General features: G+C 35.4%; 1 protein-coding gene across 2 annotated transcripts in view; it reads right to left on the reverse strand.

The window, feature by feature from the left end:
• Positions 1–3,768: 3,768 nt before the first annotated feature.
• SREK1IP1 (SREK1 interacting protein 1) overlaps positions 3,769–17,349 on the reverse strand; it is a 33,393-nt gene continuing 19,812 nt past the window's right edge. For both annotated transcript variants that reach the window (XM_028526685.2, XM_036020331.1), the window contains exons 4-5: positions 11,740–11,812; positions 3,769–9,101 (exon numbers count right to left, since the gene is read on the reverse strand). In XM_028526685.2, the coding sequence (XP_028382486.1) occupies positions 8,912–9,101; positions 11,740–11,812 (263 nt within the window). In that variant the 3' untranslated portion in view covers positions 3,769–8,911. The remainder of the gene's footprint in view (positions 9,102–11,739; positions 11,813–17,349) is intronic.

Consider the following 17,349-nt stretch of genomic DNA (forward strand, 5'->3'; position numbering starts at 1 on the left):
ACCACAGACATCAGAAACATACAAAGGAACCTACAAGAATACTATGAAAGACTGTATGCCACCAAATTCCATAACCTAGAAGAAACGGCTAAGTTCCTGGGAATGTATAAACTTCCTGGACTGAATCATGAAGAACTGGAAAATCTAAAGAGGCCAATCAACAGTAAAGGCATTGGAACAATCATCAAAAACCTCCCCCAAAATAAAAGTTCAGGACCAAATGGCTTCACTAGTGAATTCCACCAAACATTCCCAGAAGGCCCGATGCCTATCCTTCTCAAATTCTTCACCAAAAATTGAAGAAGAGGCAATACTTCCTAACACATTTTATGAAGACGACATAACCCTGATACCAAAGTCCAGAAACGATGGCACACAAAAAAGAAAACTACAGACCAATATTTCTGATGAATACAGAAGCCAAAAAGCCTAAACAAAATACTAGCAAATCAAATACAACAATACATTAAAAAAATAACACACAATCAAGTGGGGTTCATTCCAGGATGAAGAGGGATGGTTCAACTTATACAAACCAATCAATGTAATACACCACATTAACAAAACAGAAGATAAAAATCACATGACCTTATCAGTAGACACAGAAAAAGAATGTGATAAGTTACTAAGCTATGACATTCATTTATGATTAAAACATTCAACAAAATGGTTATACAAGGAAAATACCTCTACATAATAAAGGCCATATCTGACAAACCTCTAGCTAATCTCAAACTCAGTGGTAAAAAACTGAAAGCTTTTCCTCTAAAATCGGGAATAAGACAAGGATGTCCACTCTCACCACTCTTATTCAACATAGTTCTGGGAGTCCTAGCTACAGAAATCAGGCAAGAGAAAGAAATAAAAGGCATCCAAATCAGGAAGGGAGAAGTAAAAGTGTCACTTCTTGTAGATGACATTATTCTGTATATAGAAAACCCTAAAGACTCTACTGAAATTCTATTAGAAACAATAAATAATAAATACCAAAAAGTTGCATGATACAAAATCAATGTACAAAAATCATTGGTTTCCTATATACTAATAACGAAACTTCAGAAAGAGAAATAAAACAATTCCTTTTGCAATTGCAACAAAAAGAATAAAATACCTAGGAATAAACTTAACAAAGGATGTGAAGGATCTATATACTGAAAACTACAAAGCATTGTTAAAAGACGTTGAAAAAGACACAAAATGGAAAGATAGTCCATGTTCATGGATTAGAAGAATCAACATTGTTTAAAAAGGTTGTGAAGGACCTATATTCTGAAAACTAAAAGGATTATCAAAAAAGATTGAAAAAATGGGAGAGATATTCTGTGTTCATGGATTGGAAGAATCAACATAGTTAAAATGGCCATATTACCCAAAACAACATATATAAATACAATCCCCATCAAAATCTCAATGACATTTTTAAAGAAATAGAAAAAACATCATCAGATTTGTATGGAGCCACAAAAGACCCCCCAGAGCCAAAATAATCCTGAAAAATTTAAAAAAAAAAAAAAAGAAAGCTGGAGGTATCACACTACCTGACTTCGAATACACTACAAGACTATGATAATCAAAACTGCATGGTATTAACCAAAAAATCAGACACACAAACTGGAACAGCATTGAGGTCTCAGAAATAAAACCACATGTATATGGGCAAATAATTTTTGACAAAGGGGCCAAAACACATAATGGAGAAAAGAAAGCCTCTTCAATAAATGTTGCTGGGAAAATTGGAAAACCACATGCAAAAGAATAAAACTAGACTACAGTTTGTCCCTATGTGCAAAAATTAATTCAAAATGGATCAAAGACCTAATATAAGATCTGAAACAATGACTTACATAGAAGAAAACATAGGTACTAAACCTACAGACTTTGGTTGTAAAGAACATTTTATGAATTTGACCCCAAACAAGGGAAGTAAAGGCAAAAATAAATGAACAGGACTATATCAAACTAAAGCTTCTGTACAGCAAAAGAAACTGATAACAAAACAAAACAGCAACCAATGGAATGGAGATGATATTGCAAATAACAGCACCTACGTATTTGGATTAATATCCAAAATATGTAAAGAGCTCACACAACTTAACAACAAACAAACAATCCAATCAAAAATGGGCAGAGGACTTGAAGAGACACCTCTCCCAAGAAGACATACAAATAACCAAGATATATGAAAAGATGCTCAACTTCACTAGCTGTTAGGGAAGTGCATGTCAAAACTACAATGAGATACCACCTCATATCTGTTAGAATGGCTATTATCAACAAGACAAATAATAACAAGTGCTGGAGAGGATGTGGAGAAAAAGGAACTCTCATACACTGCTGGTGGGAATGTAGACTGTTCCAATCACTATGGAAAACAGCCTGGCAGTTTCTCAAACAATTAAGAACAGAGTTACCATATGACTCAGCAATCCCTCTCCTGGGTATCTACCTGAAAAACTCGAAGGCATTTATTGCAGAGATATATGCATCTCTATGTTCACCCTAGCATTATTCATGGTGGCCAAGACATGGGGACAACCAAAGCACCCTTTGATAGATGACTAGATAAAGATGTGGGGCATATATGCAACAGAATACTACTCAGCCATAAGAAAAGATGAAATACTGCCATTTGCAACAACATGGACGGGCCCTGAGAATATCATGCTAAGTGAAACAGATTGGTCAGAAAAAGCTTAGAACCATAGGATTTCACTGATGTGGGATAAAACTGAAACTCACAGACAATGGTTACCTGAGGGAACCTGATGGTTACCTGAGGGAAGAGGGTGGGTGACTGGAGAGGGTTAAAGGGGACCAAATATGTGGTGATGGAAGATGGTTTGACTTCAGGTGGAGGGCACACAATGGAATACATAGATCATGCATCACGGAAGTGTACACTTGAAACCTCTGCGACCCTATTAACCAATGTCACCCCAGTTAAGTTTATTGGGTAAATGGGTAGATTTCTAGGAGAATGGTCTTACAAACTAGGTGCAATGATGGTCTTAAGTCTCTTAGAAATCAACCTATGCTTTTTTTAGAGGATTTGCTGGACATGCTAACATTATGTTGCCTTTACAAAAGCTAACGTTGAATAACAAAATGTATTATAACATAATTTGCATAATACATATTTTCTGCATATCAAAGGGTAGCCATAATAAAAATTCTTCACTGATAAAGTTCCTAAGGAATTTCTACAATGAAATTTATAAAACAAACAAATTCTCTGGTCCCACCTAAGGCTGATGAAGTAATACCACTTAAAAATCTAGAAATAAAATGATAGTTTCTGCAAACTATAATTATCTTAAAAGATTTTTAAAGTATAATTTCCACTTTAAGAACACATCTGGTTTTATAATAGCATGTAGTAGGAAAAAAGGATTAATTTTAAGCTGGCTCTGCTGAACACGTACATCCCTGTGTTACATAGTTTCTGTAGTTGGAAGACCAGTTTTTCAAATGTGGCGAATGTAGCTTCTCTGGTCTAACAGAGGAACAAAAGGAATGCTTTATAGCTCTCAGGCGTACAAAGCTCAGGGATAGAAACTTTTGATTATTAGGTGATCAAAACTTCTGCTGAGCACTGGAGATATCTTCTAAGCGAGCACTGTGCAGTCGCAGTTTCTGAGACGGAGATGTTCTTTCTGTACGTGCACAGTCTGGCAGGCTTGCCACAACCCTCCCCCCCCCCCGCCCCCCACAATGCAGCTGTGTGAAATGTGGCCAGAGCAACTGGATACATTTTTATTTTTTTTTTTCAGTTAATTTAGTTTAAATAGCCACATAGGGCTATGCTGACATCACAGTTCCAGATCATTATCAATGTTGTAACATTCTACTGCCTGTTACATTTCATGTTCAAAAAGAGCACAATTTTGTCAATGTCCAAATATTAAAATTGTCTACAGTTCATGGGAAATTTGGAAATTAAAACATTACCATTAAAATCACATTTTAAGTGGTCAGAAAAGCAAAGAATTTTCCTTTTGTTGTGAAGTATATATAGCATTTGTGGTACTTCTTCATCTTGTAGTCAGCTTGATTAAAAAAAAAATCCCAGAAAATTGGCTATCTTTAATACCCAGATCTTAATCATTATATTACCCATTGGATGTCTCAGGTCAAAATCTAGGCTACATTTAGTTGAGGCACTGGTACAGCTCTACTTTTGCTGCTCACAGGGAAGGAAGGGCACAGGCCACAAATGACACAAGAAGTAGGAAACTTAGACTGAAGTCCAGCGAAATGCTCATGGTCTCTAGACTCCTAACCTACGGGACAGACACAGGGCTGTGCATGGCTGGATGCATCATGGGCGTGCTCCGGAAGATGCACCCCAATTCTCTGGCACTGCACAGTCCTAGAGGAGCTGGGAGAAGATAAATGAGGTCAGAGGACCCCGGGTTTTACAAGTGAGATTAGTGTTGTGCTGGCCTGAGAAACCTCCTATTCGTGAATGCCCACTGCTCGAGAAGACCAAACCCCAGCACTAGTATCAGTTGGAGCTCTTGAAGCACTGCCTGTGAAGTGAGGTCACCTGAGAGCCACAGGGCTCACCCAGGGGACCAACAGGTACCTGTGTCTGTTACTTTGGAGCAGTTGTGCTTTGTAGATTGAGACAAAATATTAAAAGCAAGAAGCCTTATCAAATTACAGCATAGTCTTATACTCTGCAAGATGTATTTTAAATGATTTACTTTGGACATAACAAATACTAACATAGTTAAACGAATTGTCAGTGAAAAATACTCTAACATACAGTATCAAACAAAGCACATTAAAAGTATGTACATATGCTGTAATTCCGGGGGTGGAGCTGAATAAAGAATACAATAGGTTTATATTTTTACGAGACAAATCATTATAATTTTTGGTAATAATCAAATCTTAGAAAAGTGGGACTAGAAGAGTACAAATAATAGGGCAAAAGATTCAAATTATTTCTATGTGGCCATCTAATGAGAGCAATTTCATCTTCTAAAACTTGTAGATTTATGAAATGAATTAAACCAAATCCCAATGTAAGACATTTTTCCTTAAAACTCTCTCATGGTGTCTCACTGTTTACAAACTCCCTAACACAAGAAGCTAAGACCTCCTCCTTTTGTTCCTGAGAACCTAAAATGGGAGTCTCAAAATCTTTTAATTCATTTTATTTTTTAATTTAATCTTTATTATATTCTTGTCCATTACCATTTAGTCCCCACTAGGCGACTAAATCACCACACCGTTGTCCATATCCATGAGTCCTTTTTCCATTTTGCTCAATCCCTCCCTGCCCTCACCTCCCCTAAATCTTATTGCTTGTTAATTCGTGACACACACACCCTCCAGCTTCTACTGTGGTCTTTGTTCACAGCATACCCACTCTGTCAGAAATTGCCACAGCTGCCACCCTCACCCTCAACCACAATGCAATCTAGCCCTGATGGGTATGGGTCATTGGGTTGGGTGTCGTCCTGAAAAGCAAAAGGTTGCAGGTTTGATAACCAGTCAGGGCGCATGCCTGGGTTGCAGGTTTGGTCCCAGGTCAGGGTGCGTCCAAGAGAACACCAACTGATGTTTCTCTCTCACATTTATGTTTCTCACCATCTCTTTCTCCCCTACCTGCCCCCTCTCTAAATAAATAAGTAAATTAAATCTTTTTTTAAAAATGCACTTTAGGTACTACTTGCTTAAGGAGCTCTTCTAACTTCTCCAGTCTAAGTACAATACCCCCATGTGTTTCTATAAACCCATGTTCGGGTCAATTATTGCACTGTGATATGTTCTGCTATTTCTCCTTACAAGTAAGTGATGAACATCTTCAGGGGGAAATATGAGTCTCTCTTTAACCTCTGTATCCCAGTACTTATCAGAGTGTTTGCCATGCTAGGCACTCAACATGAATGGCATTTTTATGAATGCTCTTCATAACTTTTTCAACCTAGTTTAATTGAAAATGACACAGGGTTCTGTAATTTTGAGAGTAGTAATTACAGACCACACACAGTTGTTTACTACTTAACAGATGGTTCGGCCTCAGAGAACCACAAACAGGTGTGTACTAAGTGTGAAGCATGGGGATTCATCTAGAGATTTTAGCTAACAGATGATAGGGAGAAAATAGGGGCATGTGTGGGGAGTAGGTCCATCACCCTGAACGCAATGCCTCAGAGTGTTCAGATAATGTGGTTACAGACAAGTTCAAAACAAGAATTCTGTCTGCATCTTGTGAAAATGACATATGTTGGATAATAAGGATGTAAAACCAAATATCGATTATCTGCTTACAGATGTGAATGTGTTGAACAGTGGTTATTAATACATACAACCTTTACTATTACAAACTGCTACTCCTTATCTGTGATAATTTCTAAAATGAATAATACTTGAATTTTAGTAAAATATCAATACTCGTATATACTAAGGACTGGAAGCGATCTTGGAGATAATTTGGCATAATATGTTATAGATGAAAAACACCAAGGCCCAGAGAAGTCAAATGACTTTGCTGGAGGTCACATAAGCAGTGAGAACGTCCAGGACTCTTTGGATTTTTACTATTAAATTGATTTTTCTTCTGCTACCTACTGCAGGAGAGGAAATTTTACTAATTTTTCCAAAATATACTAGTAGGATTTGTATCCAAGCCCAATAATGATAATATCACTTTAGAAGATGACTTGACTAAAAATAAATTTATTTATTCAGATGAGATATTCATAAACTACTCTCATATAAAAATTTACTTAGCTTGGAATTATTCTTAATTCCAAGATTGTTTCTGGGGAGAAATAATTGTTGAGCATTAAAATCTTTTAATTTGCATTCAGTATAGTTAATTGGGGCTGGATTTTATGTGACTCTTCTGAACCATAATTCACCATGTCATCATTCAGAAAAAAACTTAATGAGCCAAACTGTAATCTTGATAATTAACACAAACAAAACTTACAGATAACTAAATTAACCCTGCTCACTAAACTCGTATTGAATCGTGTTACACACTCAGTGGGTGGGATGAGGCCATCCTTTATACACAGCATTTTCCAATCATTTAAAAAGTTTACTAATTTTTTCATGTTGATAGCCAAAGAACTGTATTTTCAGAAAATTCAGATTTCAAAAATACATAAAATAAAGCCATGGCAAAATAAGCCCTTAAAAACTTAATAGCTCTGTGTTTCTCTCTAGCTCTGTGTTTCTCTCCAAATAGCTGACTATACCTAACTTAGAGAAGACAATTTCTTTTTATGGCCCTATGACTAAATTAGGCCATGGAAAAGATACTGGTGTGAGAGCTTCCATGGCTATGGTGCTATAGGCCAGGGATGTGCGAGTGGCATCCCTAGAATTTGAGCATGGTAAGCATATGTTAAGTGGAGTTATGAGGCTCCCCCAGGGTTACTGAGGTCATGTCAGGGAGGGGTGTAGGGTGAAGAAAGAAAGAGTACACCTTTCCAGCCTGTGTGTACTTACCTGATTTCACCATAATGAATTCATCTGAATCCATGTGTGTAGGTTTATCAATTTGAAAATTTGTAATTGCACCACAGTGAGGTACCTGCCATTTTTGGTGCTGTGTACTGATAATGGATTGACTTCTGATGCTGCTACCATAAAAAGTATTTAAGTTATTGGGCATAAGCAATACCTGAATATTAAGCAAAGTAACTAACACCGATCATTGTGGGTTTTAAAATGTAAAACACACTTATATCTACTAATATCTGTTTGCTAATTCTTACCCATATAAAATTCCCATTGTTATATAAAGACTTTCATGGTGCAACTCCTGGCTCTTAAGTTTTAAAAAGTACAGAATGAAATTCTTAATCCTAAATTTTTGTCACTGCTCCTAAGGTTTATGACTGAAATAAAAGAGAGAAACACTCCAAACTGGTCATTTATGAAACCATAAGTTCAGCGTGAAACCTGCTTCAAAACTACAAATTATTTCAGACAAATAAATATGTTCACATTTATAAAAATTTTCCACATTACTCATAGAAACAAGCTTCATAAAATTTATATACTGAATACAACAAAAGTCAGTTCTAATGAAGATTTAGCTGTCATCTTTCTCAATAAAAAGTTCTGTGTCTGAGGTATCACTTTGGGACATGCCAATATGGCACATTTGTAAAACAACCCAGGAGTCTATCCTAAAAATCCTGTCAACACAACATTATCTCTATGAGACTCACTAATAGGCTGAACTAGATTTGTCTTTTTAAACAGGAAGACATATTTTAATAGTTACAGAAACAAAGAAGGCAGGTACTAGCTGCATGTCATAAAACAATGAAACTCTGTTATATTTTCATTATCCTCTTCCTGTTGATACCATTCATTTAAAAAGTCCTTGTCAAAATAAAAAAATCAGCTTCATCTTCTATAACATTAAAAAAAGCCAGAGGTTAAAAAACAAGTGAAGAATATCACTATCTTACATTATCATAGGATATAAAAGTCTATTAAGTTTATCAGTGTCAAGAGCGAAGCATTCTCCTCTACCTCGCTGTATCACTGGAAGGTAGACACTTGATTCAGAAATACTCACTGACAGCCAGGTAGATTACCTGTGTTGACTGTAGTAAAGCCATTTACAATCAACTTATGAAGTAAAAAACACTAGTCAAACATAGAGACACAAATACCAAAAATGATGTGTTTTGTATCTATAGATAACTGTACTTGTGGCATGGCTATCAAGTAGTAAGACTAATTCAATACTTTATAATCACAGTACATTGAAAATATATTGCCAGAGGATAATGGTCCTATATATGAAAAAAAAATGTTTATCTGGACAAGCCTGTGATTTATTGCAAAGCAAAATTATATAGCAAATTCCAAGAAAGGTGAAATGATTTTCAAAACCAATGTTTAAATGTAATGGCTTGAGCCACAGTCTCAGTCACTTTCTGGAGATTTCAGAAGCAGTAGGGGTAGAAGAATGCTTTTCCTTTTTTCTCTTCTTTTTTTCCTTTTTGTGATGTTTCCCCTTTTTGGACTTATTCTTTTTTTCTTTTTTCTTTTCTTTCTTCTGATATTTTTGTTTCTTTTGTTTTGAAGTGTCCTCTTCAGCGGAACTCGATGAATAAGACCTATGGGCAGTAATATATACTGACTGATAATTGCATTTATAGCTGATAGGTAAATTTAAATGGATGTGATCTGCCTTAAATCCTTCTTAGAGCAAGGTTGGGGTATAAACAAAGAAACTCAAAATGCGCTTTGTATACTTGTATTCTCTTAAAATGCTGAATTTAGAATTTTTTGCTACTTGGTCACAGAAACTGACAAAACAAGTATCTCTATTCTGCTCAACTCTAACTGTATAAATTATATAGTTATAGTTATAGAATTTTTAATTTTGGTAAGAATGAAAATTATTTTTCTGATTTTCAGGTTTTCATCCTTCGTACCCTTCAAAACCATGTTAAGCAAACAACACTGCATTTACCAAGCCTCATTATATATACAATTCACTTGTGTATGCAGTAACTTGTTAGCATATTCCAGAGATTTCAACCTTTTTCATCTCATGGAACACATAAACTAGTTACTAAAATTGTGTGGCACACCAAAATATATATTTTTGCTGTTCTGACAAAAATAGGTATGATTTTCATTTGTTCATACTGGACAGCTATTGTTTTGGCTGTTGTCATTTTTTCTGACAATTTGAGGGAAAAGAGGTCCGTGCCCCTGACTGAATAGTCAGGTATTACATGTTGTAAAAATTCTGTGGCACAGATTGAAAATCACTGGCATATTCTCTTAAAAGAGTCACAAAAGGATGCAATTATATATATAAAAAGGGTTATAATTATGTACCTCTGTATAAATGAATAAAAGCTGAAAATTAGTAAAATAAAAGCACTTTCGTTAATTATTTTGATTTTTAAGTTAAAGTACTTGAGTCCTGATGCCGAGTGATACAGATGAACACTTTCATTTCAAAATAATTTTACTAGTTGCAGAAAAGATACTTTTAAATGAATCTTCTATATAGATGAATGAGGATGATTTATCATTAAACTTTTTAAACATTACTGTAATACTAAATTAAGAACGAAAAACTGTAGAAGTCCTTCCTCTAATATTAAAAAAAAGAATAAGAAAAAACAAAACAAAAAAAAGCCATCTCTTCAGACTTTATATGAAGTGTGTAACAACCTACCCACATGCAAACCCCAAATACGTATTACAAGAGAGAAACCGAGTGAGTTTAAAATGAAATAGGCATCTCAACAGCTAGTTCAGTGATCTAAATGTCAGAGGTTAAAACCCAAACTAAAAAAAATCCAACGTAGACACAAAGAGGAGAAAAAGCAAACTCTCAAGCCTGCAGGTTTGTGACAGGGGTGGACTCCTCCAGCGCTGCCTTCCTTACTCAGGGGCCCCCAGGGGTCCCCATCTCTGTGAGGCTGCATTCCCTTCTCCTCCTTCTCCTAAGACTTTTGGCCATTTCAGAAGCTTATTTTTAATGTAGTCTCTTTCTCTACTTTGTCTCTATTATTCTCAACTCTTCTGTGTTTTTCTGTTTTAAAGACCTTGTATGACCTTTGGATTCTAACTAAAGCTGCTTTTCTGCCTACACAACTTTTTTCCTTTCGATTTTTGGTTCTGGATTCTCATTTTTAAGGCAAAACATTAGGCTTTGGTATAGTAACTCTATTAGGTGGTATTACCTCTGTTAAGTGTACCTGGAAAAGTTCACATAATTTCGGGCTGTCTGAAGTTTGTAGGCCCAAGATAGAAAGGCTAGAATAAGCAATCTGTTACTATAAAACAAGTATATTAGATTTGAAAGAAAAGAGATAATCTAACTTTCCCTATAAGCAATCCACCTTGTGGTGGGAATGCCAATAATTCAACAATATACTAGTCAGACTACACAATACACTGAGTCTACCTTCCTATTAGCTTTTATATTAAAGATTATTATTTAACTCCTAGAACTTGAAAGCAAGCTAACTTGTAATTTATAAAATAGCTGAGGTGTTAAAATGTATATATTAAATGTTCCATAAAAACTACAAAGTGACAGCACCTGATTTGCAGAATCTACCGCCAAAGCCAAATTGGTATTGCCAAATATGATAAATAATGTCTCTATGTAAGAGACATTACTCTTACTCTAGAGTATGAGTAATACTCTCATACTCTAGTATGAGTGAAATGCTCTAGTATGAATGAAACTGCACTCATTAACCATGCAAAAAGTTGCTCATTAATTCTCTTGATCTATTTCTTTAACCAGTTAAATTAAAAGAGTTGATATAAAAATTTGCAGGTAGCTGATCAAGGTTTTGAATGACCTGAAGGAATTTTTAGCGTGACATGTGAGTGAGTACATAAATCCTATTAACAATTAATTTTTTAGACAAGGCAATAATATTTTGCAAATACAAATGTTTAAGCTCCAACTTCATACAGATGAAGACAAATATGTATGTGAAGAATTTAGACATATATTCCATTAAAAAATTAACTGATGTTTTGAAACTTAAAATTCTAAATATATAAAAGGCAGGAGTGTTATTTATTTATTTTTGATTTGCTCCAAAAAGAAAATTTAAGGTGGCTAAATGTTGATTTTATTTTTAATTCCTGAAATGAAGGATTTCTGTTATTTTACTGAAACAATTGAGCATCTAACTCGGACTGAGAAAAAAAGTGCTAAACTCTACTACACCAGAAAACAACATAATCCATTAATTATGTTTAAAAGAATACCTTTTCCTTTTTTTTTTCAACTTGATTTTCTCTTTGCTTTTTTCTTTTTTCTTTTCCTCTTCTTCATTGATTCCTGTGTTGATGGGAAAGAATTGGGTCACCATGGGTCTATGTACTGATATGTATACATTTTTTATTTTGGTTGATGATTTTCACTGGTTAGGATATTGTACATTCCTTGTAACCATTTCCCGTTTCCTGATTTTTTAAAAAATGAAGTATAGCTGACATATAACATGGTAATAGTTTTAGGTGTACAAGATACTGATTCAATATTTGAAAATATTGCGAAATGATCACTACAATAAATCTAGTTCACATCTGTCACTATAAATACTTACAAATATAGTTTTTCTTTTGATAAAAACATTTAAGATCTACCTTGTCAGCTTTCAAATATACAATACAGTAATATTAACTATAATTACCAAGTTGCATATTACATTGCCATTACTTATTTACTTTATAATGGAGAGTTTGTACCTTTTGACCCCTTCATCCATTCTACCTCCACCCCCAACCCTGCCTCCGGCGACCACCGATCTGTGCTCAGTATCTATGAGCTTAGTTAGCACTTTGCTTTTTTTCCTTCAGATCACACATACGAGTGACATCATATGGTATCTGTATTTTTCTGACTTATTTCACTTAGCATAATGCCTTCAAGGTCCATTGCTTTTTATCATATGCTTTTTATAAAGATTTCAAATACTAATAAGTACATTGAGTAAAAAATTCTAGTACTTTAATGTCAATTCCTATAGCAAATCAATTTATGGTGGGTACCATTCCAAGCCTTAAAAAAAACACCATACAATCAAGTACAGTTTTTTAATTTTCTTTTTCACACAAAATTGGTGTCATGGGACCCTAGGATAAGAATTCTAGGGTCAGAGGACAATAACAACAGACAATATGTGGTTGGTGTCCTGGAAGGGAACCAGAGGGTACACACTGTTCTCTAACCTGCTTTTTTTTGCACACAATCTGGTGTGCATTCTTCTAGGCTTTCTCTCTATATAGTCAAATGCGCACATGCAATCCCTTACACAGACTTTGCTACATAAAGTCCTACATTTTTTTTCTCTTTTGTCTACGGCCATACCATCCTGAACATGCCCGATCTCGTCAGTTTTTTTTTAAAATAAACATCCTTTATAGGTTGATGAAGCTCCTTAGTTTGCTAACAATTTCCATCTGAACTGGAAAACGGACTTCCTAAAATAATTTGTGAAAATACTGTAATTATCATATAGGAGTTTTTAGTCTGTTAAAAATGGAGAATTACATTGTCAGATTTTTAAATGTGAAATAAAATCTCCTATTCCTGGGATACAGTATACTTGGTCAAAACATAGTATCATTTTGAAATATCATTGGACTTGATTTGCTAAAATAATTTTAATTGCTTAAAATTCTCTTTGTATCTATATTTATGGGAGTCTAGTTTTCTCGTAGATAAAATATGGTTTTATCAGGGTACTGCTGGTCTTAAAAATTGAGTTGAAAACTATTCCATCCTATTTAATTTGGAAAAGATTTTATGTAGAAATGGTATTATTTCTCCTTTAAATATTTGGTAAAATTCATGAAAGAAGCCAAGCTATGGATATTCCTAAACTGAACATTTAACTTCTTCATTAAATGCAGGCCATTTAGTTTATTTCTTTTTGAAAGGTTTGGTACTTTGTATCTTTCACATGTCCCTTTTATCTAAGTTGCTGAATTTACTGGCACTAGGTTGTTTATAACATTCCCTTATTTTAGTATCTGTATAATCTGTAGTATTGTCACTTCTTTACTTTCTGATATTGATCATTAATGACTTTTTAAGATCTGATGTTTGAATCACAAATTTGAATAACTAGAATCATTTAAAATTTCTTGAGACTTGAATTACAGCACAGAATTAGGTCCATCTTGGTAGATGTTCTGTATGCACTTGAAAAAAAAACATATATTTTGTTGTTTGGGAAGGTGTTCTATAAATGCTAGATATGTCAAATTGGTTGACAATGTTATTCAAGTCTTCTATGTCTTTTCTGATATAATGTCTATTTGTTCTATCAATTATTGAGAGAGGTGTGTTGAAACTTCCAACTATAATTGTAGATTTATGTATCCACAAAAATTTTCCCGGGTAGTTCTATCAGGGGTTTGCTTCATAAATTTTGAATTTTGTTTTTAGGTGTGTAAACACTTAGTATTTATATGTCCTCTTGATTAACTGACACTTTTATCTTTATGAAAAAAACCCTCTTTATCCGTAGCAATATTCTTTGTACTTGATCTGACGTTAAAATAGTTACTTTAGCCCTGGCAGGTGTGGCTCAGTGGATTGAGGATCGGACTACAAAGCAAAGGGTCACAGATTTGATTCCAGTCAGGGCACAAGCCTAAGTTGTGGGCCAGGTTCCCAGTAGGAGGTATATGAGAGGCAACCACACATTGATGTTTCCTTCTCTTTATCCTCCCTTCCCTACTCTCTAAAAATAAAGAAATAAAATCTTTAAAATATTTACTTTAGCTGTTTCTTGAGTAGCTGTCTTTTTTTTTGGTAGCTATAATAAATTCAGAATGACTAATTGTAAACATGTTAAAAAATAAAAGGTTATGAGAAACTAAGCAAATAAGACAGTAGCTATGGAAATCATTTCCTTGTCCACTTAGGAATGATGAATAAGAAGTTCACAGATAAGATTACACAGAGATGAGTAATCAAGAAAACAAACAAGCAAGCAAAATATAACCAGAGACATTGAAATTAAGAACAAACTGACAATAATTAGAGGGGAGGGAGGAGGGGATAATGGGGGAAAAGGTGGAAGGGTTTTCAGGAACAGGTATAAAGGTTACATGGACAAAACCAAAGAGGGCAGGATCAAGGGTGGGAAGTGGGGATGGCTGGGGTTGAGGGGAGTGGTGGGGGGAAAATGCAGACAACTGTATTTGAATAACAATAAAAAATGTGGGGAGAAAAGATTACATAGAGAAATTAGTTCTAATAAAAACAAAATAATCCTAGAATTGAAGAAATACTTATTCTGTGCCATACACCCTTAGGAACTAGCAGTATTGACAACAGGATATGAGAATGCAAGCATTGAAGACAAAAGTTCGTTTTAGAAAGTTCAGTGCTTCTACACTACCACTCTGAAAATTACTCCACCTCCGTTCTTCAAGGTTCTTTCTGAGACAGGATGTTAAAGTGTACATGGGCATAGCAGGAAAAAGAATACGAGTTTTTGCAAAATGATTTCTTGGAAAATGATACAACCAGCCTTATGAGTACAAAATAGAAGGCAAGAAGATTCCATGTACTTTAGCTTTAAATTTTGTAATGATCAGCAAGAGTGGCGGTCTCTTATGTAACACACAGGAGCTGCAGGTTAGGACCAGTGCTTACGTAGAGGTTTGGGATAGAATGGAAGATCCATCCTAGCAGTACAAGCAGGCTCGGCTACTATATCTTCGTTTGTGAATCTGTCACCAGGCTTGTAGCTACTCCAGCTACTTTTAAATAGCTGTGTAGGCAGTTTCAAACCCAGATCCATTAATCTAAATTTCTTATTCCCTTTTGTATCTTCCAACTACTTAGCAAATAGCTGTCTTTAAAAAGGTACATTTTAGACCCTGGCTGGTGTAGCTCAGTGAATTGAGCATGGGCTGCGAACCAAAGTGTCACAGGTTTGATTCCCAGCCAGGGTACATGCCTGGGTTGCAGGCCATGACCCCCAGCAACCGCACACTGATGTTTCTCTCTCTCTCCCTCCCTTCCTTCTCTTAAAAAAAAAGTACATTTTGAGCCATAGATAAGCTTTACTCCAATTATTGTGTGAATTCATTTAAGCCCTATCTCCATGAAGCCTGAGACCACCATTGTAAGTCATTCATTTGAATTTGACTCCAGCAGTTACTAAAGGGAAGGAGAGACACAATTATGGCAACATGAAAATACCTGATTTTGGTATTTTCTCCTATGCAATTTTCTGTGTCAACAGTCTTTAAATAACATCAAGTATAAATTTAGCATAAAATTCTCTTAAACAAACCAAACAAGCCAAGAAAACCAAACTAGACCAAAAAATCCCATGTTGTCAAAATACATTTCTTTTCCAGACTAAACAAAAAGAATACTGTAAAATATTAAGGGATGAAATATGAGGAGAGGACTATCTCCTAATGCCAGGCAAACTGCTGATTAATTTAAAAACCCATACTCTTGAATTTCTTGTCTTCTTTGTAAATACTGAAATTTATGCATATTGCAGCATAAATGGGTCTTCAGATATTTGCTACTACCATGTACAATTCCAAAGTTTCTTCAGGAAGTTCAAAACACAGCACGAAACCCTAAGGAGCTTCCTGAAGAACTGCGTGCACAGCACAGAGAGTGAGAGGACTCAGGACCCTTGCCGTGCACTGACTGACAGCTCCCTGTTCGCAGCCCGTGATGGCGTGTTCTCAGGAGGCGTGGGCCCAGGTGGTCCAAGTGTAATAAGGCAACAATACTTGTTCCCGTCCATGTCGAGTCCTGCTCTCCTATGCTCTAATTTTCACAAAAAATTGATGTTTGTGATGTAGACTTTTGCATGTTTTAAATGAAAGATACTATTAAATGCATTGGAAAGTAAGCAATGTAATAGAAGCAAACAAATACATACAGGGGCAAAACAGAAAATAGAACTTACACAAAAATAAGTTTTGAGTCTTGTTTTTGTGGTGACGTTTCCCTCCCTTCCTTTTCATGGCTCTATTTCATAACAGGAGAACAACTATTTACATAATTATGCTAATTAAGAATTCTTTGCTTTCTCCTTGTGCTTTTTAATTTTGTCATTAAAACAAACAAAAAACCTTAACCATATTCAAGATAGTTTTTACAAGAGTTTTCTACCTCCGAGGACCAACGGAAGGAGTCAAAAAACTCCCAGGACGACCTGAAAGATACGGGATGAGAACTTACATGCAACAAGTCAGTGTTTTACCCCTTCAGAGACCTGAGCAATATCAGAAAGTTATCAATGGAGTAAAGAATACAACCTTTACATTTTCTTCCTCCAACTACTCAGCAGCCAATCTATCTATTGTTTATTTGGATAGGGGTAGGTCACGGGGCTTGCATTAGGTGACCGTGAAAGAAAGCAGCATCCCTCTTGTAAAACTTTATTACTAGAATCTGCATGATATACTGAAATGAGCACTGTTCTGGGTCAGAGTCTTAAGACTTGGAAACAAGTTCTGAACCTTTAATTGACTATGCACAAGCATATACTTTTAAGAAGAAAAAAAAGTTAGATGGAATCTGTCATTCTCAACTCGAGGCTAGAAGAAAACTGTTTCTAATAAAAAAGGTTTACCAACTACTTATCCTGGAGTTTCTATGTTAATCCCTTCCCCTTCCTCCCAGGGTGAGTTTGTCCCAGGTCTTCTGATTGAAAAATCCCCTCTAGAATAGACCACTCCACTACTCAGGATGGGAGTGTACTTTACCCTTCCACACTGCTGTGATGAGGAAAACACAAAGGTAAGAAGAGACAGACGGATGATCTTTAATGGCAGAGAGCTGCGTGTTGTAACGAAAACAGCAGAGGACTAGCAGTCAAGAAA

The sequence above is a fragment of the Phyllostomus discolor genome, chromosome 3 (assembly GCF_004126475.2).
Source record: "Phyllostomus discolor isolate MPI-MPIP mPhyDis1 chromosome 3, mPhyDis1.pri.v3, whole genome shotgun sequence".
NCBI lineage: Eukaryota > Metazoa > Chordata > Mammalia > Chiroptera > Phyllostomidae > Phyllostomus > Phyllostomus discolor.